The 27024-nt window shown below is 44.0% G+C and overlaps 1 protein-coding gene and 1 long non-coding RNA gene across 2 annotated transcripts; one reads left to right on the top strand and one right to left on the bottom strand.

The window, feature by feature from the left end:
• Positions 1 to 15079, top strand: dusp3 (dual specificity phosphatase 3). Its single transcript, XM_033035276.1, has 3 exons — positions 1 to 64; positions 620 to 846; positions 11410 to 15079. Exons 2-3 carry the CDS (start codon positions 639 to 641, stop codon positions 11613 to 11615), a joined length of 414 nt encoding a protein of 137 aa, XP_032891167.1. The 5' UTR covers positions 1 to 64; positions 620 to 638; the 3' UTR covers positions 11616 to 15079.
• LOC116982011 lies at positions 9811 to 26591 on the bottom strand. Its single transcript, XR_004414329.1, has 3 exons — positions 26580 to 26591; positions 11384 to 11390; positions 9811 to 9937 (listed from the first exon to the last, which is right to left on the bottom strand). It is a non-coding gene; the product is annotated as an uncharacterized LOC116982011 (long non-coding RNA).
• Between the last annotated feature and the right edge of the window lie 433 nt (positions 26592 to 27024).

Here is a 27024-nt window from a genome sequence, read left to right as displayed (position 1 = left end):
TGCCCTCTGTGGCAGGGAATTCCATAAAAGATGAGAAGAGCAACATTCAAAGGAGACATGCAGGGTAAGTTTTTTTAAACGGAGATTGGTAGGTGTCTGGAACGCGCTGCCAGTGGTTGCGTTGGTGGCAGATGCAAGAGTGGAATTTAATAGGCTTTTAGATAGGAACATAGATATGCAATGAAAGGAGGGGAATGGATCAGGTGCAGGCCGATGAGATTAGTTTAATTGGCATCTTGTTCAGCACAGGTAATGCATACAAAGATATGTCGAAGGGCTTGTTACTTGCCTGTAGTTTATGTTCTTTATTAACTTCAGGTATTCTTGTGGTTCTTGCTTTGTTGGGTATTTTTAAAGCAGAGATTGATAGGTTGATAATAGTAAGGGTATCAAAGGTTATGGGGAGATGGAAGGAGAATTGGGTTGAGAGGGAAAATAGATCAACCATGATAGAATGGCGAAGCAGACTCGATGGGCCGAATGGCCTAATTCTGCTCCTATGTCTTATGTACAGTAACTGTGCAGAAGGAAACATTGATGCAGGGTTAGATTGATGACCTCCGTTATTGGTTTCTGACAACCTTTGAGAGATTTAGGCTTTTAATCTTTCACTCTGCAGGTTTGTTGCACAAAATCTGATGAGGTTGGAGCGACTGGGGATAACGCACGTGTTAAACAGTGCAGAAGGAAAATCATTCATGCATGTTAACACCAATGCAGAGTTCTACGCAGGCTCAGGGATCATCTACCACGGGATCAAAGCCAACGACACAGAGACATTCAACCTGAGCTCCTATTTTGAAGACGCTGCTGATTTCATCGACAAGAGTTTGACGCAAAAGGATGGTGAGTCAGACGTGTGTCACAAAACTGTTACTTAGATCAGTGCTTCTTAAACTGATGAAGGGTCCACCCAAGGGCGAATGAAATTATTTTGCGGTGAATGAAACTACAGGGGTGAATGACTTAATTTATTTATATATATATATATTTTCTATACTTAAAAAAGGCATGGCCATTAAAGTGGTTAGTAAGCTCTTATTGGTTTTAATGGCAGTGGAGCTGGAAATTTGATGTTTTTTTCTCTCTACCTATGGTTTTCTCATTTCAAAGTAGTAGGATATTTCCCAAATTTACTGTGATATAACCTTTAACGGAAGACCAGACGAGCTTGTGGGATCATAAATGTATAAATGGCAACACTGGAGGCTGGCCGTGGGCAACTGTTGAACTGTAACATTACTTTGTGTTGCCAATTTAGCTACTTTTCTGCTAGAACTAGAATTCTATATATATTTACTGTACTTCAATCTACCAGCACTTATTTGCATCAAGCAACATGAATTCTAGCCATATTAAGGAGATTTGAGCCAGGTTTTTAGGCAATCTAAGGTCAGATTGTGCTATTTTCCTGTCTTGATATTCTGCATTTTATATTCTAGCGACCAGTATTTTGTGAGTTTGATTTGGTAACCCTGGTTACACCACCACTGCTGCAGACCAGGGCAGGGCAGTGCGGGAACAACACCTGGGCCATTGTGAAATTCACATACATTCTTTAAAAATATTATTAAAATATTTGCTCTGTGGTGCAGTCGTTAATTAATTGGTGGCATTTTCAGTTTTAAATTTTGTTTTCTAAGTACTTCGATATAACCTAATTTCGGGGTGGATGATGCATTAAAAAAAAAGTTGGATACTAATATATTAAATCACATACTCCATGGTTTTTTGAGTAAGTTTTCCAAGAAAAAAACTGCAGTAATCAAAGCCCGAAATGGTAGGATGGGGCAGAAGCCCAGTGTTTAGAGTTCAAGGAGGAACTGCAGATGCTGGAAAATCGAAGGTACCCAGTGTTTAGATGTTGGAATGGTTCTTTATCATTCTAATAGAATGATTTTCCAACAGCAGTGGTAATTAAACTTTTTTTTTTCACTCCTTTACATATTTTACAGTTTTCTTTACATATTTTTAGGATGTTCAAAATGTTGAATAAAATAAACTCTTAAGAAATTAGTTAATTTATGTTTTTTGCTCGTGATAAAATAAATGATATATAAAATTATACACAAGGAAGAATAAGACGAAAGTTACCAAAAAACATAGGAAAATTTAGTCGTGAATGAAATTTTGTGATAAAGACTCAAGGGTGAATGACACTGAAATAGTTTAAGCACTGCTATAGATAACTTGCTGTAGTGGTTGTGAATTTGTTATCTCAGCTACAACACTTGTTGCTACTTAATGCACTGAGTTGATGTTCGACACAATAGTAAGCTCTAGTTCCATTGTCCAGCAGCCTTGCACATAACTAGCTGATAATACCTATAAGCTGATAAAGTGAAGGCGAAAAGATTTAATAGGAATCTAAGGGGTAACTTTAACACACAAAGGGTGGTGGATGTATGGAACGAACAGCCAGAGAAGGTAGACAAAATTGCTGGACATACTCAGCGGGTGAGGCAGCATCTATGGAGCGAAGGAAATAGGCAACGTTTTGGGTCGAGACCCATGTTCAGACGGATGTGAGGGGTGGGGGGGGGGAAGAGAAAGGAAGAGGAGGAGCCAGTGGGCTGAGGGAGAGCTGAGAAGAGGAGGAGAAAGCAGGGACTACCTGAAATTAGAGGTTGATGTTCATACCGCTGGGATGCAAACTGCCCAAGCGAAATATGAGGTGCTGCTCCTCCAATTTACGGTGGTCCTCACTCTGGCCATGGAGGAGGCCCAGGACAGAGCGAGGCAGGAACAATTGCAATATTTAAGAAACAGTTAGACAGGTACTGTGATAGCACAGGTTTGGAGGGATATGGCCCCAAACGCAGGCAGGTGGGAATAGTGTAGCTGGGACATGTTGGCTGGTGTGGTCAATTGGCCAAAGGGCCTGTTTCTACACCGTATGACTCTGACTAGCTGCAATTAGTTGGGTATCTATTTAATCATGGGTATATAAAGGTACAACATAATGCAGTCCAACAAAGTTCATAATTGAGATTAGCATTGTGTAATGTTCAACAGTCTAATGGCTGTTGGGAAGAAGCTATTCTTGAACTTATTGGTTCAAAAAATAAATTAAGTGTATTTAATAAAAAAGAAGTGTATATAATTCAGTTATTTAAATAAAAATACTGGAGTTTAAAAAAAGTATTGGTTAAAAATCCACCTGTTTCTTTAAGGAAGACAATCATCCTTCACTCCCAGCATTGAATAACTGTGACCATCACTGTGGTAACAGATAGGTGTCATAGAGTCATTCAGTGTGGAAACAGGCCCAGCTTGCCCACGCAGATCATGTTTAGAGGTGACCTCTGGCACAGCTCAATAAATGATCAGCTTGAGGACAATTAGAGATGAGTATTTTATGTTACCAAGTTGTTTTTCATGTATATTAACTGAATCCAAATCAAAAGCAAACCAGTTCTCATTTTGCAGAAAACAAATTTATTTCATCTTTCTGTGCAAGTAATCCATTGGTTCTTGGGCAGTGCATCTTTTGAGGACAAACAGGTTCCTGCATGGATTTCATTCCTTGCTGTTGGTGTCTGTGGAGGATCGTTGTTTTATAAGCTGTTAAGCAATTTAAGTGTGCAGGAAGGAACTGCAGATGCTGGTTTGCACAGAAGATAAATACAATATGCTGGAGTAGCAGCATCTCTGGAGAGAAGGAATGCGTTCGGGTCGAGATCCTTCAGACTTTTTCAGACAATTTAAGGGAATGACTGTCTAATATAATGAATACATTTTATTTTTAAAACTATAGTAATTTTATTGCAATATTAAAACATTTAAAATGTAGTTTTTAACTTTTTAGAGCTGATGGCTTTTACCATCACAAAATAAAGTACTGGTTCTTGGCATTGTGGAGTAAAGTTAAATGAGACGTTGTACTGAATTAAACAGAATGCAAAACAGCATGGTGGCACTAAAATATCTGTTCAGTCTGAAGAAGGGCTTCGGCCCGAAACGTTGCCTATTTCCTTCGCTCCATTGATGTTGCCGCACCCGCTGAGTTTCTCCAGCATTTTTGTCTACCTAAAATATCAGTCCTTGCTATGAATTGGAACCAAATTTGATGAAACTGCATAACTCCACACAGTTAAAAAAAAGGTATGTAATTTATGCTGTGTAATAGAAATAATTGGGTAATAAAGAAAGGGAAATTAGGAAACTGAAACTTATAGGTCATCTGCAATTTATAATAAATACTATTAGAATATAATGGAGATTGATGTTGGCTATTTAATTCTGACCTGTGACTTTGTAATGATCTCCACTTTTGATGACCCATTAAGCATTTCCTCTGGTCAAGGTTAGGAAGTTGATGATTTTTTTTTTAATGATCACACAAATCAGGCAACCATCTCTCTTCTCTTTCGGTGCTGATATAATAATGATATAATCCATCACTGAAATACAGATAATATTTGGCAAAGACACAGTTAATAAATCAGAGAATTTAAGGCCCATCTGAAAACTTTTCTAATATGTTAACATAAAACAGCAACATCATTCCCATAGGGCGTTGAGTTTTTTGTAGAGGGAAAACAAAAATCTTTTTTTTTGATGATACGTTTCAGTGTAATGGCCCTGAAGTTTTGTGACCATGCAGTACCTTTGTTGAGGAGTGGTGGTGTAATTTCCATTCCTAGGCTTGCAGATGAGTTATGACAAGACCACAAATAAAAATAGAATATGCAGGTGATGCAAAACTTGAATTAATTAATGATTTGAATGAATGAATGAATACTTCCTAACTTTATTGTCACATCTGATGAGTAACTGTGAAATACTTTGTTTCACAAACCCAAGGTATGGAAAGACCAATGGTGCCGACAAAGTTACAAAGCATGCCACGCCAGGTCCTCCTTTGTTCCATCCCCATCCCCATTTCCCCCCCCCCCCTTTTTCCCCCTCATGGCGGTTCCCCCACGTCAGGTCCTCCTTTGTTCTTCCTTGATGAAACTTTGATGAAAGTTCATGAACCTAAAACATTAGCTCCGTTTCCCTCTTTACAGATGCTGCACGGCATGTTGAGTGTTTCCAGAATTTCTATTTTAATTTCAGATTTACGTCATCTGTAGTAGTTTTTTTTGATAAGGTTTGCATCTTGTGAACATGAATGCTGGTTCAGTTGTCTGACACACTTTTCATTCTTCTGTATCAGATGTCAGGGGTGTTGTGAAATTGCCACCCATTAGTAAGGAGATAACATTGAAAATATGCTGGAGCATGTATGCATGGCTCTCCCAACCATGCACATTAGCAGCTGCACATTTCAATGCCTCGCTTCTCCTTGTGTTCAAACGATTCTGGTTTGCAAACTCTGAACCCCTTGTTCAAGGTGCAAGAATCATGGTGACTTTATGTGCTGCCTCAGTGAATACTATTCTTACACTACAACTACAATCGTTACAATTCTTACACTACAATCGTTGCATTTTTGTTCTTATCTCTGATTGTGCTTATTTATTGTATGAATTTATCGGTTGTATGCAAAACAAAGAATTTCACTGTACGTAGGTACATGTGAGAATAAAGCATCATTGAATTGAATCAATGAATTGATACTGGGAAATCGAATCTTATCAATTGAAGTAAATATGTGTAGGAAGGAAATGCAGATGCTGATTTAAGCCGTTGTGAGTAGTTGTGAGAGAGAGGAGGAGAGAGAGCAAGAGAGAGAGCAAGAGAGAGCATAAAGATCTGCATTTTAAATGTAGAGCGATCACAATAAATAGTTTAAGAAGGAACTGCAGATGCTGGAAAATTGAAGGTAGACAAAAATGCTGGAGAAACTCAGCGGGTGCAGCAGCATCTATGGAGCGAAGGAAATAGGCGACGTTTCGGGTCGAGACCCTTCTTCAGACTGATGTAGGGGTGGGGGGGGGGGGGGTCGGCAAGTAGAAAGGAAGAGGCAGTGGGCTGTGGGAGAGCTGGGAAGGGGAGGGGAAAGACGGAGAAAGCAGGGACTACCTAAAATTGGAAAAGTCAATGTTCATACCGGTGGGGTGTAAACTACCCAAGCGAAATATGAGATGCTGCTCCTCCAATTTACGGTGGGCCTCACTCTGGACATGGAGGAGGCCCAGGACAGAAAGGTCAGATTTGGAATGGGAGGGGGAGTTGAAGTGCTGAGCCACCGGGAGATCAGGTTGGTTATTGCGAACCGAGCGGAGGTGTTAGGCGAAGCGATCGCCAAGCCTACGCTTGGTCTCACCGATGTAGAGCAGCTGACACCTAGAACAGCGGATGCAATAGATGAGGTTGGAGGAGGTGCAGGTGAACCTCTGCCGCACCTGGAAAGACTGCTTGGGTCCTTGGATGGAGTCAAGGGGGGAGGTAAGGTGACAAGTGTAGCATTTCCTGCGGTTGCAAGGGAAGTGCCAGTAGAGGGGGTAGGAAGGGTGGGAAGGGACTAATTGACCAGGGAGTTACGGAGGGAGTGGTCTCTGCGGAAAGCCGAAAGGGAAGGAGATGGGAAGGTGTGGCAAGTGGTGGGATCCTGTTGGTAGTGGCGAAAATGTTGGAGGATTATTTGTTGTATGTGAGTTCTGGTAGGGTGGAAGGTGAGAGCAAGAGGGACTCTGTCCTTGTTACGAGTGGGGGGATGGAGAATGAAAGCAGAGTTATGGGGTATAGAAGCGACCCTGGTGAGAGCCTCATCTATAGTAGAAGAGGGGAACCTCCGTTCCGTAAAGAATGAAGACATCTCTGATGCCCTGGTTTGGAACACCTCATCCTGGGTGCAGATGCGGCGTAGACGGAGGAATTGGGAGTAGGGGATGGAGTCCTAACAAGAAACCGGGTGGGAAGCAGTGTAGTCCAGATAGCCATGGGAGTCAGTGGGTTTATAGTGGATGTCGGTCAGTAGTTTGTCACCTGCGATGGAGATAGTGAGATCTAGAAACGGTAGGGAAATATCGGAAATGGTCCAGGTGTATTTGAGTGCCGGATGGAAGTTAGTGGTGAAATGGATGAAGTCAGTGAGTTGTGTGTGGGTACAGGAGGTAGCACCAATGCAGTCGTCGATGTAGCACAGGTAGAGTTCGGGGATAGGGCCATGGTACACCTCGAAGAAGGATTGTTCGACGTATCCTACAAAGAGGCAGGCATGGCTTGAGCCCATGCGCGTGCCCATAGCTACGCTCTGGATTTGGAGGAAATGGGAGGAGTCAAACGAAAAGTTGTTACGGGTAAGGACCAGCTCCGCTAGGTGGAGGAGAGTATCAGTAGACTGGATTGATTGGTTCTGCAGTCGAGGAAGAGACTTTAAGGCCCTTTTGGTGGGGGATGGAGGTGTAGAGTGACTGGACATCCATGGTGAAGATGAGGTAATGGGGGCCTAGAAAACGGAAGTCATGGAGGAGACGAAGAGCATGTGAGGTGTCTTGAAGGGAGGTAGGAGGGATTTAACCGGGGGGATAGGATGGAGTCGAGGTATGTGGAATTAAGTTCGGTAGGACACGAACAGGCAGAAACAATGGGTCTGCCAGGTCAGGTTTGTGGATTTTGGGGAGAAGGTAAAAATCAGGCTGTGCAGGGCTGGGGAACGATGAGGTTGGAGGCTTGGGAGGGCAGGGAGCTGGAAGTGATGAAGTCAATGATAGTGTTAGAGATAGTGGCCGGGTGCTCGTCTGTGGTGTCATGGTCCAAGGATAAGTAGGAGGAGGTGTCTGAGAGTTGGCACGTGGACTCAGCCTTGTAGAGTCAGACTACCATGGCACGCCAGACTACCATGGCACCTCCCTTGTCGGCAGGTTTGCTCACCCAGACTGGGTTGTTGCAGAGTGAGTGGAGGGCTATGCGTTCGGGGGGGGAGAGGTTAGAGTGAGAAAGAGGAGTGGAGAAGTTGAGGCGGTTGATGTCCCGCCAGCAATTGAAAATATAAAGGTCTAAAGGCGGTAGATGGCCATGAGGGGGAGTCCAAGAGGAGGGGGTCGGTTGGAGACGGGAGAAGGGGTCATCACTGGGGGGTGAGGACTCCTTCCCATGGAAAAACGCTTTGATGCGGAGGCGAAGGAAGAAGAGCTCCACATCGTGGTGGACGCGGAACTCATTGAGGTGGGGACGGAGGGGAACAAAGGTGAGGCCTCTGCTGAGGACAGACCGTTAGCTATCCGAGAGAGGGAGGTCAGGGGTGATGGTGAACACACGGCAAGGATAGAGGTTGGTGCCAGAGGAAGGCAGGTGAGTGGACTGAGACGGAGGCGCTGTCTGGTAGGGGGGTGGTGGGTTTTCAGGGAGGAGCGGGGCATGAGGACTATAGTGTGGGTGGGGAAGAACTATACAATAAATAGTTTAGTAACTTTTTCATGACTGTTATATTTTATGGATAAATAAGTACATTAATGTACATAAGTAAATAAGTACATTATTCATTCAAGTAAGATCAACCACCTAATGCATCACAGATATTTTCGGCTATCTAATGTAGATTTGTTTGTAATATTTATTTGTCAATTTGAAGATGCAATTTTGCAATTAAATGTGCCTCAGATGTTTAGATTAATGACTCTGGTCCCAATTGGTATGTAATGGGTTTAAAAGAATCACTTATGTTCATGGTAACCAAGTCACGTTACAGATGTGAGCTTACTTCTGTGCTGTATTTTAACTATTCTCTGTAGCTCCAGCAAGTTTGCCACTTAGGCAAGGTTGCTGATGATGCTGAGTTTTAAAGGAAAATTTCTGCCGTTCTATTCTGCAGATTTGTTCTGAGCGAAGTGGAAGGCGACTTGAATTTGGATAGATAAAGGCAAAATGCCATGCTGGACTCATTTAGCGGGTAGCTTGGATTTACATCAAGAGTTACTTCTGTTATTGATCTCTGTCCAACTGCCAACCCTTGACCTTCAATTACTCAGTCTCCCGCTATCAATACCTGGGGTTGCCATTGACCATGAAATGATCGTGGCCAGCCACATAGACACTGTGGCTACATGTGCTGGTCAGAGGCTGAGTTACTTGTGATGAGTAACATGCCTCCTGATACCACAGGCTATTCTGCTATCCACAAGGCCTAGGTTAAGAGTTTCCACAAGATGTACTGCATTTAATCACTCAGGCCTCCATTACCAAGATAGACAAGGGCAGCAGGCTCCTGTCATCTCCTCACCTGCAGGTTCCTTTCAAGGATGTACAGTATCCTGACTTGCGAATGATTTACTGGGTTGAAATGCTGGAACTCCCTCCCCGGCAGCACTGTGGCAGAACCGTCTTGTGAAGTGCGGCAGTTCAAGATAGTTGCCCTATCCACTTGTTCAAAGGTAATTAGGGATGGACATTAAATGTTGATCTAACCAGTAATACTCAGATCCAGTAATATTCTTTCTTATTGAATTAATCACTTTTGTTTACCCTTAGTATTAATAGCAATAGTGTCCCAGTGGCACAGCTGGTAGTAGTGGTCACATCGCCAGAGACCCGGGTTCGACCCTGACCTTGGGTGCTGTCTGTGTGGCGGTTGCATGTTCTCCCTGTGACCGCATGGGTTTCCTCTGGGTGCTCTGGTTTCCTCCCTCATACCAAAGGCGTGCAGCTTTGTAAAGTAATTTGCCTCTGTATATTGCCCCTAATGTGTTGGTACTGGGTGCAAAATAGAACTAATGTGAACGATAATCGATGGACAGTGTGGCCATGGAGTGGGCCGAAGGGCCTATTTCCATGCTATATCTCTAAACTTTAGCAAAGTAAACTTAACCACATAACATCAGAATCAGAATCAGAATCACACTTTATTCGCCAAGTATGTTTTGCGACATACGAGGAGAGTGACCATTGGCCAGGTCACTCTCACAATTAAAAGCAACAGATCACTCAAAAACACATTTTAACATAAACATCCACCACAGTGACTTCTACCCATTCCACACTGTGATGGAAGGCGAAATAAAGTTCAAGTCCTTCCCTTAGTTCTTCCCCGGTCGTGGGCCTCAAGCCCCTGTTGACAGGACGACCTTGACTCCCGTAGCCGGCGGCGTTCGGGCCCTCCTCGTCAAGGTGATCAGCTCCCGCATCGGGGGGGATGTCAGCTCCCCCGCGCCGGGCGATCAAACCTCACGTCGGGGCTGGTCGAACCTTCCGCGACGTTGGAGCTTCCCGACTAGCCTCTCCCGAAGACTGCGAGCTTTTGATGGTAAGTCCGCGGTGGGAGCGATCCCAGGCTAGGGATCCGCTCCGGTGTTAAGTTCGCACCCCACGATAGGGCTCAAAGTCAGTCCGAGGAGGCTTCCAGCTACATCGATGGAAGGCCGCAGAGTGCCCGGAGAATGTGATCCGAAAATTAATCACATCTCCGGCAAGGTAAGAACTTGAAAAAAAGTTTCCCCCGATCCCCTCCCCCCGATCCCCTCCCCCCTCCCCCTACATAAAACAAACCGAAGAACATTAAAACAAACTTTTTACACACTAAAAAATAACAAAGAATGAAAAAACGAACAGACTGCCGCGGCTGCCATCACCCCGGCGCCCCTGGTGGCCATGGAGTGAACATGAAGTTGCTTGATAATGGGCAGTGCCTATTCTTTAGATTATATTATGGATGCGAGGTCTTTTATTCAGGGGTCCGCTAACTTTAAAAATGTTGCAAGACCTTATGCTAATAAACATGATTTCACCCTGAAGTGCAAAGGATTCAAACCATCCTCCAAACTCACCAGAAATGTGAATCTATTCACACTCTTCTTTTGTAAGTGTCCAATGAGTTTTTTATGTTATCCTTAAGATATTCTAGCAAGAATATGTTATCCTTAAGATTATTCTAGCAAGAATAAGAATGACATAATCTATATAACAAAGGGTGATGGTCATGATGCTGGGCGTTGAAACATGATGGAAAATGTTTGGGGGAAGGTTGTGTCCCATCACAACTTCAGCTCGGGTCTGGGAGAAAATATGTTACTGGGAGCAAAGCACAAAGTGCTGGAGGAACTCAGCGGGTCAGGCAGCGTCTGTTGAGAGAATGGACTGACAACATTTGGGTCGGAACCCCTCTTTAGACTGATTGGAGACCAGGGGAAATAAAGTTGGTAAAGAGCAGTGAGGGCAGGACACAGCCTGGCAAGTGGTCGTTGGAAAAGGGACATGTGCTAGAGTAACTCACTGGGTCAGGCAATATCTCTGGAGCACATGGATAGGTGCCATTTTGGACTAAATCAGGCTGAAGAACCAAAACGTTACCTACGCACATTCTCCGGAGATGCTGCCTGAAGCACTGAGTCACTCTAGCATTCTGTAGCATCCTTTTGTGTAAACCAGCATCTGCGGTTCTCACAAGGTCGGTGTGGGATTGTGAAGGGGAGTTTAAATGGTTGGCAACCATTTGCGTGCATTTGACAGTGAGTTGGCCATTTTGTTGATTTGGGGAGAATCAGAAACTAATTTGTACGCCGTTCCTTTTCTCTCCCCCCCCAGGGCGAGTGTTCGTGCATTGCCGTGAAGGGTACAGCCGTTCACCCACTCTCGTCATCGCCTACCTCATGCTCCGACACAAAATGGATGTCAAATTGGCCCTCCTCACCGTCCGTCAGAAACGGGAGATCGGCCCAAATGATGGATTCTTGCGACAGCTCTGTCAGTTAAATGAGAAACTGGTTAAGGAGGGTAAAATTAAATCTTAATCATCTTGGAAGTAGCCAGTGCCTGATCAGAATTAATAGATGCCTGAGGTTTCGATGTACCGAATGTTGTGTGTTGAATTTAGGGCTGGGACAAAGTTTCATTTTTTCAATAATTTCTTCAGTGGGACTAACTTTGTTAATAGGAATTGAGAAAGAGAGAGGGGGCAAGATATGAATAGTCCTGCGTTACATTTAACACATCATTTTATTACCAACAACTTTCGTAGCACCCTTAGAATCTGATTGGGGAATGTTGGCCTTTGGTCGTTTATCATGCAGGGAAATTTCTTGGTTTATCGTGCTTGGTTATTGTATCATGTTACAGCTAATGAAATAAACCGGTTAGAGATAGCCCACCATCATCATTGGCGATCTCTCGAAGTCGAGTATGATTGTCCTCCTGGTGGGTCCTCTTCGTGGGACGTTCAGGTGGTGTGTTCCTTCAGATGGATGCCTGTGTGTGGCATCGTTTACTGTGGGGGAGACTGGCGCACGGACAACTACCACACGGTCCTTGACAGAGACAGACCCGGGTGCAACAGCAAGGACTCCACTACAGTTAGGAGTCCCTCCCTTCTTCCACCTTCTCAGCCGTTGTGGTGCTCCACCTGTTGGCCATCCACCGTCCTCCTCCTGTTCCACCGTTGAGGTCTTCTTCCTGGGCCACGCTTGGGTCAGGGACCTCCCCCTCGACCCGCCCACCACGGGTGACCCTGCCAAGAGCGTAGCACTTGACGGTTTAGCTCTGAGGATCATAGGCACACGCATGCATCTCCACCACCACAAAGTGGTGACCCTCGGGGATAAGCCCACAATAGTAGTTTACTGTTTTGCAATTAGTTCATTTATTTGGGCTTGATCCGAGTGAGTATCATAAACCTGCAAATTTTCTTGCATTACGAAGTGGCTGCATTTTCAGTGAACTTAAATTTAACTTCCATTCTGTTTTCACTTCACCTGCGGGCTGTACTGCCCAGCATCATTGACAAGTTAGCATGCTGTGCAACAAGGTATGAAGCTCTCCAGTTAAACTCTAGGTGTTCCCCAGGCTTCTCAATTTTAGCGCTGGGTCCTTAAACAAATGAATGGTGTAACTGGTAGATAATGACATTTGGCCACGAATGAAAATCAAAAACTAAAGGGTTCCTGACTTTTATTTTTCTTTCCAAAGAATCTTCCTGCCCAGCCGAATGTTTTTTTTTTGGTATATTTTTTAATTACATTTATCTTTAGTTAATCTACATGAAAACTCTATGTTTTGACCAAATGTGTTTTCTCCTAACTGTTGCATTATAGAGCAGAGAACTGAAAAGCACAGGAGCAGGACCTTCAGCCCACAATGTCTATGCCAAACATGATGTCAAGTTAAACTACTCTACTCTGCCTGTACGCGATCCATTCCCTGTGTTACCATGCACCTATGGAGCCGCAGCTTCGCTCCATAGATGCTGCCGCACACGCTGAGTTTCTCCAGCACTTTTGTCAGCCTCAGAAACTCCTCCATTGTACCTACCTTCACCATCAGCCCCAGCAGCGCATTCCAGGCACCCACCATCCTCTGTGTAAAAGACTTGCATTCTTACATTTGCCTAAGTATATGTTCCTGTGCTTGGGGATAGAAAAAGCTTTGAAATCAATAATTTGCAGGTAGTTCGATCACTTGGTTATGAGTCGTTATAGCGTCAAAGAACTGTACGGCACAGAGACAGGTCTTTTGGCCGACCAATTTGGCGTGTTGGGCTAGTCGCATTTGCCTGTAAACTCTTCCTATCCATGTACCTTTTAAAAGTCGCAATTGGTAATGGATTTGGAGGCTGTGAGCTGAAATTGATACAAATACCACTGCAATGATTTTGTGAACAATTGGGTCCAATTCAGACCTTGTGACCTTTCTCGTCCCTGCTGCTCCCAACACAGTCCCCATTTTTGTAAAATATGTTACTTGACAAATTAGTTGGAGAATCTAATCCCTTTAATTATGGTAAAGCTTCAGCTGTGGAGAGTTGCCAATAATGGCTCAGCGTGCTACTTTGTCAGTTGTAGAAAACTATTTCAAGTAGAGAGTATTGGAAAATAGGGTTGGAGAAGCAGATTGGATATTTGGTGAACAAAAAAACAAGGTACCTCAGCGAGTCAGGCAACATCTGTGGATGGAATGGACAGACGACGTCTTGGGTCAGGACCCCTCTTCTGACATAATCCCCAGTTTTTAGTAGAGTCTGAAGAAGGCTCCTGAACTGAAACGTTGTATGTCCATTCCTTCCACAGATGCTGCCTGATCCACTGAGCTCTTCCAGTACTTTGTTTAAATAGGTTTTTTAATGGACCCGCTGAAGAAAATTGAAAAACACCTTTGGTCCCAGCCATGTCTAACTAATTTGCATTTGCAAGATGTTGTGACTATTTCTATATCTAAAAAGTGTGTGTTGTTAGGACTGTAGCAATAAGATGCCTTTAATATTGTCAGTTGTTTGTGTACTTGATTATATAAACTGGGTTTTTAACATTGTAGGCAACATCTGAATCTTGCATGACCTCAACCTCTTTACCATCACCCACATTGCAGATACTAACATAATCCCTGCTATTTATCTGCTTCATCCTCCTGCTAAACTGTTCAGTGTTTTTGGTCCAGATTCACAAAGAAAAGTCAATTCATGTGGCTTAGAAAACTTGAGGTTGCAAAGTGCATTCAGTATTGAAAAGAAGTAAGCTCCATCTTAAATGTTTGGTGTGCTAACAAATATGGGTTTTCCCAATGACCCAGTGGGTACATACTCAGTCCCAGGTATAGTGGTAACCTACATAAACTGGTAAGCTCACAACTACTCTAGGTTCTGCTGGCCAACAGTGGCTGTGCACTAGAAATCTGGGCAGAACAGTGGCACAACTGATAGAGCTGCTGTCTCACAGTGCCAGAGACCCCCGGGTTCTATCCTGAGCTCGGGTGCTGCCTGTATGGAGTTTGCACACTCTCCCTATAACCTCGTGTGTTTCCTCCGGGTGCTCCGGTTTCGTCCCGCATTCCAAAGATTTGCAGGTTCATTGGCCTTTGTAAATTGGATGAGAAAATAAGATAGCATAGAACCAGTGTGAATGAGCGATCGATCGATGGTCGGTGTAGACTTGGCGGGCTGAAGGGCCTGTTTCCATGCTACATCTCTAAACTAAACTAAACTAAACTAAATTGTTCATAGGAATCATGAGTGGGGCTAGGAAGCCCTTCCCACCCCAGTTCACTATCACGAGACTGATGTCGGAAGGTGTCTATTCAATAATATTGAGTGAATGAATGCAGGAACAGGTTCAGAGAGGAAACTGATGGTTACTTACCCACAAAGAATGGTCACATGGGAATTGTAGCCCCCAGAACCCATTTATCTACACTCCAGGATGCCCAATCAAAGAAGGAAAGTGAGAACAGATTGGAAGGTGTGCAAAATTAAAGTTAAGTACAAATTTAATGGCTTCTGATGTTTATCTCATTCGACGATCTAGCTTTGACTTAGAATGTGTTGTTACTGTATTTAATTCATATGAGGCTCTTTTTAGATGACATTGTAGCTGAACACCCATATGCAATGGACTCCAGAAAGTTGAGTAGAGTGAACAAATTGAAAGCCGTATAAGGCTGGTTTGGGATCTTTCTTTTGTCTTCCAAAGATCTGTGATTATCACAGTGACAACATATTTCCCCTTCTTATCCAACAAAAATTCTTGCCACTTGCAGAAATGAAGAACGATTGAAGTTACGACACAAAGAACTGCCGATGCTGGAATCTTGTGCAAGACACAAAGTCCTGGTGTAACTCAGCGGCTCAGGCAACATCTATGGAGGGTATGATTGGCGACGTTTCTGGTCGGGACCCTTCTTCAGACTGATTGTAGCAGGGGGAGAATGCTGCAAAAGAGAGGTGAACTGGGCTCAACAGCCTGACCTGGGAGCTGTCTGTGTGGAGTCTGCATGTTCTCCCTGTGATCGTGTGGGTTTCCTCTGGGTGCACCGGGATTCCTCCCACATCCCAAAGACGTGCAGGTTTGTTTGTAGGCTAAATGGCCTCTATAAATTGTCATTAGCCTGTAGGGAATGGATCGAGAAAGTAGAATAACATAGAACTAATGTGAACGGATGATCGATGGTTGACGTGGACTCGGTGAGCCGAAGGGTCAGTTTCCAAGCTGTATCTTTCAATCAATTCAATCAGTCAAAAGTCAGCGAAGGTTGCTTTTCCTGATCACTAGTCAGTGGAAGTAACTGCAGAGTGCACCGACTGGTATGGTTGTCAGCTGAAGACTGATTAGATTTGGCTGTGATTGCCGACAGAGACGATGGCAAATTGTACTAGATATCAGTGGTCATTCTGCTGTGTATCATCTGCTTAAGGGGTCTTTCCCAGCACAGAATAGTATTTGTTAGTTTAGTATGTTTTATCAGCCTAAATTAATTGAGCAGCACTGCTTAATATAGAATTTGATAATCTTACCGTGGTAACCTCAATAGTGTTAAGTCACGTGTTGTAGCGGTAGATCAGATCTCAAGGATATAAACAGCACCTGCCCCTTACACACACCCCGCACCTCACCCTCATGTGCGTACACATTTCTTCCACCATTTCCCGCCTCCCCCCTCCCCGTAGTCACCCTGCTCCTTTCTTCTCCGTCGTACTATCATCTCCCATCCCATTTATCCTCATTTATTAACACTCTTACCTCACCTGCATCTACCTATCACTTGCCATGTGTTGTCCTGCCCTGCCCCCACCTCTCTTTTCCAGATCTCTCTCCACCTACTCCAATCAGTCTGAAGACAGACCCGGACCTGAAACGTTGCTGTCTATTCCCGCCACAGATGCTGCCTGACCCGTGAAGTTCATCCAGCACTTTGTGTTTTGCTCAGAATCTCAGCGTCTGCAGTTTCATGGGCCAATGTTTTATTCTGCGCTGCTGTAGTTTCAGGAGGTAACACGTCTAATTTGTCTGAGAGTGAAGAGCAATTGGTGAACATCTGGCCTGGTTAAATGATCTGTGAATAACAAATAACTAAAATGGAGATGCTTCAAATAGCTGTAGTTATTATGGGCTTCTTTTTACCAAATGAGTTTTATCAAAACGGAGTATATTTTTATTTATCCAACTTCTTTCATATGATCTCTGATTTCCACAGTCCTAAAACTTGACGACCAGATTTTCCTGACAATTATTGGTGTGTTTCTACTCAAATATGATTATGAACATGTTTCTATTTTAGTTGCATTGCTAAAGATTGGTTGACTTCTAATACACTCACAGAAACAGTTTGTCTTTGCCATTGATGTTTGAAACCCTAACTTTGAACTAACAAATATATTTATTGAAGCCACATTCCTTCAAACAACATAGAACATGGAAAAAGTACAGCACAAGAACAGGCCCTTCGGCCCACAAGTCTGTGCAGAACGCTATGTGCTAAACTAATCTCATCTGCCTGTACGTGGTGCATCCCTTTCTATTCCCTGCACAAAGGAATTCTCAATGAAAGAAGATGTGAATTCACTCTGAAGATTCTAAAACTATAAGCAGCTACACTGCACGGTGGCGCAGCAGTAGAGTTGCTGTCTTACAGCGCCAGAGACCCGGGTTCAATCCTGACTACGAGTGCTGTCTGTACAAAGTTTTTACATTCACTCCAGGTGGGTTTCCTCCGGGTGCTCTGGTTTCCTCCCACAATCTAAAGATGTACAGGTTTGTAGGTTAATTGGCATTGGGAGGGATTGTAAATTGTCCCTCATGTGTAGATTAGTGCTAGTGTACGGGGATCGTTGGTCGGCACGGACTCGGTGGGCCGAAGGGCCTGTTTCCCCACTGTATCTTGAAACTAAACTAAACTACAAGGTTTGTAGGAAGAAACTGCAGCTGCTGCTTTAAGATAGACACAAAATGCTGGAATAACTCAGGCAGTATCAGGAGAGAGGAAATGGGTGATGTTTCGGGTCGAGAAGGGCCTCAACTCGAAACTTCACTCATTCCTTCTGTCCAGTGATACTTTCTCATTGAGTTACTCCAGCATTTTGCGTCTAAACTACAAGGTTAATCAACATGACGCCAAAGCAGTTGGACTGAAATCTATGTGTTTCATGTTTTACTATTACAGATCTTGTGGAGGTGCTTTTCAACTCTTAAAAAAAAATCAATTGCATCTGAACCTTGGCAGTTGTAATTATCCATCTTGCTCAGCAGAGTATAGGGCAGCAATGCATCACTACCACAACATGGGGGAGAGGGCAATTTGCCGGGGAGGTTCACATATCCCTGTGAAAGCAATTGCAACACCAACAAGAAAATGTAGTTTTAATGAAGATTGAAGGTCAGATGCTTGAATGCACATTAGAGAGGAGAATGTGCTTGCTTATCTTGTGATGCTCAGTGAAGCAGATAATAAATTGGCAGTGAAATAGATCATTAAATTGATGCAGTTTTTATGTCAGTTTACAATTTAAGCCATAGCTTTACCCTGCCTAGTTAGCATTATTATGGACATTAACTGAGTGTATGGACAAGATGTGGCCCTAGGGCCTGTTTCCCGGCTGTACAGCTCGATGATATGGTGCAGTTTTAACTCCAGTATTCTACATGAATGGAATTTTACAGATTCCTTGTCTCCCATTTTTACCTCGATCTACATTGATGTGGGTGGAAAACAATCTTGAATCTCACCACTGCAGTGCCACGTCCTCTAATCTTCAGTTTCCCCATGACTGGTGATTTGCAAAGAATAGAGGAACAGTGGCTCTGCTGGTAGAGCAGCTGCCTCGCTGTGCCACAGACACGGACGGGTTCGATACTGACTTCGGGTGCTGCCGGCATAGAGTTTGCACGTTCTTCCTGTGACCACGTGGGTTTCCTTCGGGAGCTCCGGTTTCCTCCCACCACGTCCAAAGGATGTGTAGGTTAATTGGTCCCTGTAAATTGGAGATAGTGGGATAACATGGACCTAGCTTTCCTCCAGGTGCTCTGATTTCCTCTCACATCCCAAAGATGTGTGGGTTAATTGCCCTCTGTAAATTGCCCCAAGTGTATAGGGAAGAGAGACACAAAATGCTGGAGTAACTCAGCGAGACAGGCAGCATCTCTGGAGAGAAGGAATGGGCGACGTTTCGGGTCGAGACCCTTCACCCATTCCTTCTCTCCAGATTTGCTGCCTGTCCCGCTGAGTTACTCCAGCATTTTGTGTCTATCTTTGGTGTAAACCAGCACCCGCAGCTTCTTCCTACACCTAGTGTACAGGGAGTGGATGAAAAAGTGGGATTAAATGCAACTAGTGTGACTGGATGTCCGATGGTTGGCATGGATTCAGTGGGCCGAAGAGCCTGTTCCCATGCTGCATCTTTCAAACCAATTCAGTAAAAAATATGCTGATCGTGGTCCAGGTTCTCCACTCATTCATACTCACAAAGTTGAAAATGTATCCCATATTTTCCAGTGGAGTTATATTTTCTCAGCACAACCTGAGATCTCGTGTATTGCCAGCTTCTAGAGCTGTTGGGTTGTCGGCAATGTCTTCTTAATCCACGCCACTTACATTGTTATTTTTCCACTTCGCTTCCGACTCTCTTCCTTTGTGACTTCTTTCAGTGGGAAAGCATCTTCTGCACTGTTGTGTAATGAATGAAAATAACCACCAAAATAGAGCTTGGTTTAGAAGGGAACAAATTCAGATGCCCGAGATATAAAACAAGATAAGCAATTCCCTTTCCTCCTGCCATTAATAACTACAGACCATTTGTTATAAGTATGTTACATAAGACTGAGGTATGCATATCACCGCAACCCATACTTTTCATACATCTGAAGGACATGCATTCTAGCAATAGAAGTATTACCTCACAGAGACACAAGAAACTGCAGATGATGGAGTCCTGAGCAAAACACAAAGTGCTGGGGAATCTCAGCGGGTCAGGCAGCATCGGTAGAGGGAATGGATAGACGATGTTTCGATTTGGACCCTTCTTCAGTCTAATGCAACAGTTTTTTTCCCTGCATAGTTATCCATTGCTGGGATGTGTGGATTGATAGCAAGGATGGTATTTATTTTTCCCCTACATCAATCACATTGGTCTGCCTGGAGTTATATTTACAGACCCTTCAGACTGGAGAAGGGTCCTGACTTGAAATGTCACCTGTCCGTTCCCTCCACAGATGTTGTCTGAACCAATGATTTTCTCCTGCCTTCGTTCTTATTTCTTGACAGGTATATTTTGGTCAGAGATGCCAAATTATTTTATTTTCAACTTGTCACGATGATTTGCATTTAGATAATTTGCCAATTCCCGTACATGATCGATCTGACACCGTGAGGGGAAAATATTCAAATTGCGGACTAATCGTGGCATCTTAATTTGCACGACCGTCTTGCACATGTACGTTTTCAATGCAAGTGGGTGACTTTGCGAGTCATTTAAGACGTAGGCAAAGAGGTCCAACTCTATAGGCTTTAATAACAGTGCATTACAACCAAATCCGATGCAACCATTGAATTTCAGCAGCAAAAGAATCGTTCTGGTGAAAGCTTATTAGTTTTCGATGAGTTTTTGATTATTGGTCAAAGTCAAGGAATTTCTATGAGATAGCCCAAGTATAAGTCTTTTCCATCTCCTTCCCTTTCATTCACTTGTTCTACATCTCTCTACATCACCATCTATACCTCCCGTTTCCCTTTCCCCTGACTCTAGTCTGAAGAAAGGTCTCGACCCAAAATGTCACCCATTCCTCCAGAGATGCTGCCTGCTTTTTGTGTCTATCCAGCTTTTTGTGTCTATCCTCTCTCTACCCTCCCTCCTGTCTCCTTCCACCCATATCCCTCCCCCTGGCTTTACATTTCACTCCTCCTTTCTTACCTCATACCATTTTGTTTCCTTTGTCACTATCCCCACCAAACTGTCTTATCAAACCTCCCCCCTCATCTGTATCCACTTATCGTTTGCCAGGCTTTGGCCTGCCCCTAGATCTCTTTTCCAGCTTTCTCCCCATTACAGTTTAAGAAGGGCCCTGTCCCAAGACGTCATCTGTCCATTCCCTCCAGAGATGCTGCCAGTCCTCCTGAGTTCCTCCAGCACTTTGTGCTTTGCTCGTGATTCCAGCATCTGCAGTTCCTTGTGTCTACTTTTCCGTCTGATCGGAAAGGCCACGGAGGGTGTTTGAAGGAGAACTATTAAGCTCACCATGCTGCATTTTGGGAATTGGTTAGTGCTTCCATTGTGGGACTCTACAAGCCGAGAAGGCGGTGAGGGGTGTATCTTCTGCAGGCTGTGGTAACCATTGAGAATATCTACTTTGAATATAAGTGTCTTCTGTAAGCGGAAAGCAGAGGCTACAAGCTGCCATATAAAAGTATATTTTAAAGAAACTAGGTTTATATGTTCCTGAAGCTTTAAACTTGAAAAAATCTTGTATATATTTCTGAGTTTCTGTATTTATTTCTGAATGTAAAAGAAGTGTATGATTTGACAAAAACAGGAAAAAAAATCTGAAATCTCTTGCAAATGTACTTGCCTTGAGATCTGTTCTACGCAAGGATTTTCTGTTTAAAAATAAAAAGGCAAACTTCTGGCTATTTGTTTCTAATGTTGTGAAGTTGACTATGTTGCTGTGGGGGAAATATTCTGCATATATATTGTACAATGTCTATTATCTGTACTTGTGTGATCGCTAAGATTTGTAAGGGGCTTTCATCTTCCTTCTATAGTTACATTTAGGTTTATTATTGTCACATGTATCGAGCTACAGTGAAAAGCTTTTGTACTGCGTGCTATCTAATTACATCAAATAATACTATACATTAATGCATTCAAGCCAAACTCTAGTTTAGTTTATTCAGTTAGTTTAGTTTATTGTCACGTGTACCAAGGTACAGTGAAATGCTTTTGCAGTGTGCTAACCAGTCAGCAGAAAGACAATACATGATTATAGTTGAGCCATTTACAGTTTTTAGATACCTGTACATGATAAGGGAATAATGTTTACTTTTTTGTTTTTTTTTAAATTTCAAATTAACTTTATTCAAGTAATAAATACATACAATACAGGAACCGTGCAACAAATTCATCCAACATTCTAGGAGGCTATACAAACATTCAATACTGTTTACACACATTACCCAAACTTCACAAATTTCTCCCCCACCCTTGCCACTCATGCGGCTCACTGGCGTGGAATCCCTTCCCTTATTTTTGAGGGGCGTCTCCACCACACCCTGCCCACCATGTCCAGCAGCGGAAGGACCCTAGACTGTGGTCCTCCCCTACAGAGCCTTGCACCATCTTCAGTCCGTCCCTCAGCACATACTCCTGCAGTCTGCAGCGGGCCAGTCGGTAACATTCCCCGACGGACTTCTTGCTCCACTGGGAGGTCAACAAAGCTCAGGCAGACCAAAGAGCGTCTTTCACCGAGTTGATGACCTTCCAGCAGCTCTCGATGTCAGTCTCTAAATGCGTCCATGGGAACAGTCAGTAAATCACAGAGTCCTCTGTGACAGCAGTTTGGAATAAATCATGACGGATCCTTGCAAACCTCTCCAGACTTTCTTTGCAAATCCACAAATCCACACTTGAGGTGGGCATCTGTCTCCTCTCCATAGCAGCCGTCCCGAGGGCAGCGTGCGTCAGTGGTGAGGTTCCGACTGCAGGAAGGATCTGACTGGGAGGGCTCCCTTGTTGGTGAGTTCTGGCGATGAGGCATTTCGCCAGACAAGCTGGGCAGTCTGCTCTGGTAACCACGGCACCGGACCCATGGAGTCATTTCCCTGCAGTGCCTGCAGGACGTTCCGTGTTTACCACTGCCCAATGGACCTGTGATCAAAGGTGTTGGTCCGGAAGAACCTTTCCACGAATGACTGATGGTGCGGCAATGTCCAACTGACTGGCACATTGTGTGGCATCTGCGCCAGGCCCATCCTTCGCAACACCAGGGACAGGTAGAACCTCAGCAAGTAGTGACACTTGGTGCCCACGTGCCTTGGCGCTACGTCTATGTTAATATTTTAACAATTCCAAAAAAACAAAAACTTAATTGATTTAATTAATCAAATTAATTGATCAACAAATTAATTGGTTCAAGCACTTATTACCCTTGAGATGGTGGTGACCAGCTGTCTTGCTGCCCTCCTTCTGGTGAAGATCGTCTCACTATCCAGTGACATTGAAAGATGGACGACATATTTCTGAGTCAGGATAGCCTGCAGTTTGCAGGGGAGCCTGCAGGGGGTGATGATCCCATGTACCTGAAGCCTTTGTCTGTTGGTAGACGTTACAACGGTTCTTTATTATCACATATACCAAGATACAGTGAAATTATTTTTTTGCATACAGGTCACTAAATTATTCATACAATGCACAATTCCTGATTTAATACAAAGTGTATGGAGATAGCCCACTGAGACCATATACAAGAGTCGCCAATCTTTGGCACCATTTTCAAAGTCCAAGCTGCAGCTGGCCAAAGAGGCCCATTGCAGCCATCCAGTAAATCTCCGTCCCTCTCCTCGCCCAGCCACCATTCAGCCTTTGTGCCTGGGGGCGCCTCACACTGTTGATTTTGAGGAAGGTAAGTGCCAGGTTCCTCTTACTGGTCATTTGTTCTTGCATCCATCGTCGACGACTCCTTAGACTTTAGAGATACAGCGCAGAAACTGGCCCTTCGGTCCACCGAGTCCACGCCGACCAGTGATCACACTGTACACTAGCACTATCCAACATGTTAGCGATCATTTAACGATTTTACTGAAGCCAAATAACCTACAAACGTGTCCGCCTTTGGAAGGTGGGAGGAAACCGGAGCACCCGCAGAAAACCCACGCAGTCACAGGGAGAATGAACAAACTCCGTACAGACAGCACCCATAGTCAGGATTGAACCCGGGTCCCTGGCGCTGTAAGGCAGCAACTCTACCGCTGCGCCACCGTGCCGCATGACTCCCTCCAGCTCCTCTCCGGTTCTTGGGGATGGGGAGGGGCTTTGAAGAAGAGTTCCAACCTGAAAGATTGCCTATCCATGTTCTCCTGAGATGCTGCCTGGCCTGCCGAGCAACTCCCACACTGTGTGTCTTCCTCTAAACCTTTCCTATCCATCTACTTGTCCAAACGGTAAATGGTATTGTACCTGCCACAACTATTTCCCCCGGCAGCTTGTTTCATATACCAGCCATGTACTCACCCAATCTTCTCCTCTCATGGTTTAATTCACCTCCATGCCTGGTTGGCCCAGCCCAATCTGAACCTGAGCAATTCATGGAGTCAATAAACATCATCGTGACACATTAAGAAGGCCATTCAGCCCATTGGGTCTATGCTAAATGGAGGGGGGGGGGGGGGGGAACCCAGTCTAACCCCTCTTTCTTACACTGGATTCAGGGTTGCAGGTCACTACTCTTCAAATACACATTGAAGTATGATTTCCATAGAGTCTTTGAAGTGAGCCCTTCAGCCCAACCTGTCCACGTTATTTGCCCATCTTCATTGATCATGAGAAGGTTTCTGCCACTAACACCTGGTTCACACAACTAATCCAACATCACTGCCATAATTTGATTGATATATTTTATTCTGATCTGTCCTCTCATCTTCCTGCCGATTACAATAAATCGATGCCTCCTGCTTCTTGGCTGCTCTACCAAGGTGAGTAAGTTCTTAGTGTAGGGAAGAACTGCAGATGCTGGTTTAAAGCAAAGACAGACACAAAAGGCTGGAGTAACTCAGCGGGTCAGGCAGCATATCTGGAGGAAAGGAATAGGTGACTTTTTTGGATCGACACCCTTCTTTTGACCTTCCTGGGTCTTCAGACCTTCAGATTCAATCAGACCTGAAGAAGGGCATTGACCCAAAAAGTCACCTATTCCTTTCCTCCAGAGATGCTCTAAGATTTAGCTGTTAGGGCTAACGGAATCAAGGGATATGGGGAAGAAGCAGGAACGGGGTACTGATTTTAATTGATCAGCCATGATCACATTGAATGGCGGTGCTGGCTCGAAGGGCTGAATGGTCTATTCCTGCACCTATTTTCTATGTTGCCTGATGTGATGAGGTAAGGGCCTGTCCCACTGTACAAGGTAATTCAAGAGTTCTCCCGAGTTTTCCCCTGATTCGAACTCGGAGAATGTCCGTAGCGGGTCAGTAGGAGCTCGTGGATCTCGTAGCGGCTCGTACGAGTAACAGTAGGTACTCAGGAAATCCGGTAAACTCGTGACGTTTTTCCAACACTGAAAAATGTCCACGAGTAAAAAAATACTTGTGATGAAAAAAATTGTTACTTTTTACTCGTACGAGCCGCTATGAGACATCCACGAATTCAAACGGACCCGCTACGGACATTCTCCGCGCAACTCGGGAAAACTCGGGGGAACTCTAGAATTACCTCGTACAGTGGGACAGGCCCTTTACTCCAGCTTTTTGTGTCTGTCTTCTGAGTAAGTTCTTCATTTGCTCTATTTCAGCCCGTTGTAGTTTCAGGCACCCCAGTTAAGCCTCCCCTCAGTTTCCTTTGTTCCAAAGAAAATGATCCTAATTTATCCAATCTTTTCTCATTGCTACGAGTTTCTAGACTAGGCAAGATTTTGTAAGTCGTTGCTCTCTCTCCAGGGAAAATTACATCACTCACAAGGATTTAGGATTTTGAAAAAAAGTTTGACCCAACCTAAATCCAACACATGTAGACAGATCAATTTGGACTGAGGCCCTACCATGTAATGCAATCTTCATGTCTATATCCTGCGTCTCAGGTCAAGTGGTATGTATTTTAAATATGTTGCGTCGAACACAAAGCCTGGAGTACCTGAGCAGGTCAGGCAACATCTCTGGAGAGAATGGAGACGCTGACAATCAAAGATCATAGAGGAGCTCCTCTATAATCTTTGCTGACAATGTTTCATAGTCTGAAGAAAGGTCCCAACCCAAAATAACGCCTGCCTATAACAACATTTAAAAGACATTTGGATGGGAAGGGTTTAGAGGGATATGGACCTGGTGTGGGTGCATGGGAATAGTGTAGATGAGGTATCTTGGTCAACTTGGGCATGGTGGGGCTGTTTCCATGCCGCATGATTCTATGACTATCCCTGTACTCCAGAGATGCTGCCTGACCCTCTGACTTACTTCAGTGCTTTTGTGTTCTAAGCAAGATTCCAGCATTTGCAGTTCCTCGTTTTTATATTTTAAACATATTACTGGACACCGGAGGGCAGTGTTGTCTGCCTTTTCACTGACAGGCTGCTGGAAGAGACAGATTGTGGCTTTCTGCAGATTCCTTGCATGAAATATCTCATGGCATTTTATTTTTCACATGGAGAACTTTTTCAACGTTCTTAAGTTCACAAGTTCTAGGAGCAGAATTAGCCCATTCGGCCCATCATGTCTACTACGCCATTCAATCATGGCTTTGTTGCTGGCATGTCATTCTGAAATGGAATGAGACTGAAAAGAATGACAGAAAATAAAACCCGAGGCGAAAGTAATAAATCAAATGGAAAATCAGTGCTGATGCCCTTAACTATCTTCTCTACTCCAAAACACACATCCACTGGTCTTTACAATTATAAGCCTGAATCTCTGTCGGATTTCCATATTTGACAGAGTCCAGGAATGATTTGAACCCGTCATAAATGGCATTCGGTGTGATTATTGAGCCTATACCTACACTATCCACTTTGGTTCCACATTTACTCTTTTAATTCCTATGGTATTGGTTTATTATTGTCCCGTGTACTGGGGTACAGTGAAAACATTTGTTTTTAGTTTATTGCAGAGAAAGGCACTTTGGCTCACCGAGTCCGCACCGACCAGCGATCCCCGCACATTCACACCATCCCACACACACTAGGGCACTAGGGACAATTCACACGTACACCAAGCCAATTAACCTACAATTGGTACTTTTTATGGAGTGTGGGAGGAAACCGAAGATCTCGGAGAAAACCCACGCAGTCACGGAGGGAATGTACAAACTCCGTACAGACAGCACACGTAGTTTGTGTGCTTTCCAGCAAATCAGATCATGAATATACACGAGTACAATTACATCATATAGTGTTACACAGTTGCAGCATTATAGTTACACAGAAAATGTCCAATATCTGCAATGAGATTGGTTGGGATTCCTGGTCAATACACTAACAAATGGAAGTGCTGTTTGATGTTCTGATAACAGGAGCAAAGAAGCTGTTCCTAAGTCTGGTGTTGCATGCTATGAGGCTTTTGTATCTTATGCCCGATTGGAGAATGAGAAAGAGGAAATGACTGAGGTGAAAAAAGTGTTTGATAATGTTGGTTGCAGCATGAAGTGTAGACGGAATCAATGGTGGGGAGTCTGGTCTGTGTGATGGACTGGGCTACATCTACAACTCTTTGCAATTTCTTGTGGTCTTGGGCAGAGCTGTTCCTAAACCA

This window comes from Amblyraja radiata, chromosome 16, assembly GCF_010909765.2.
Source record: "Amblyraja radiata isolate CabotCenter1 chromosome 16, sAmbRad1.1.pri, whole genome shotgun sequence".
Lineage (NCBI taxonomy): Eukaryota > Metazoa > Chordata > Chondrichthyes > Rajiformes > Rajidae > Amblyraja > Amblyraja radiata.
This window is presented reverse-complemented; position numbering and strand designations above follow the sequence as displayed.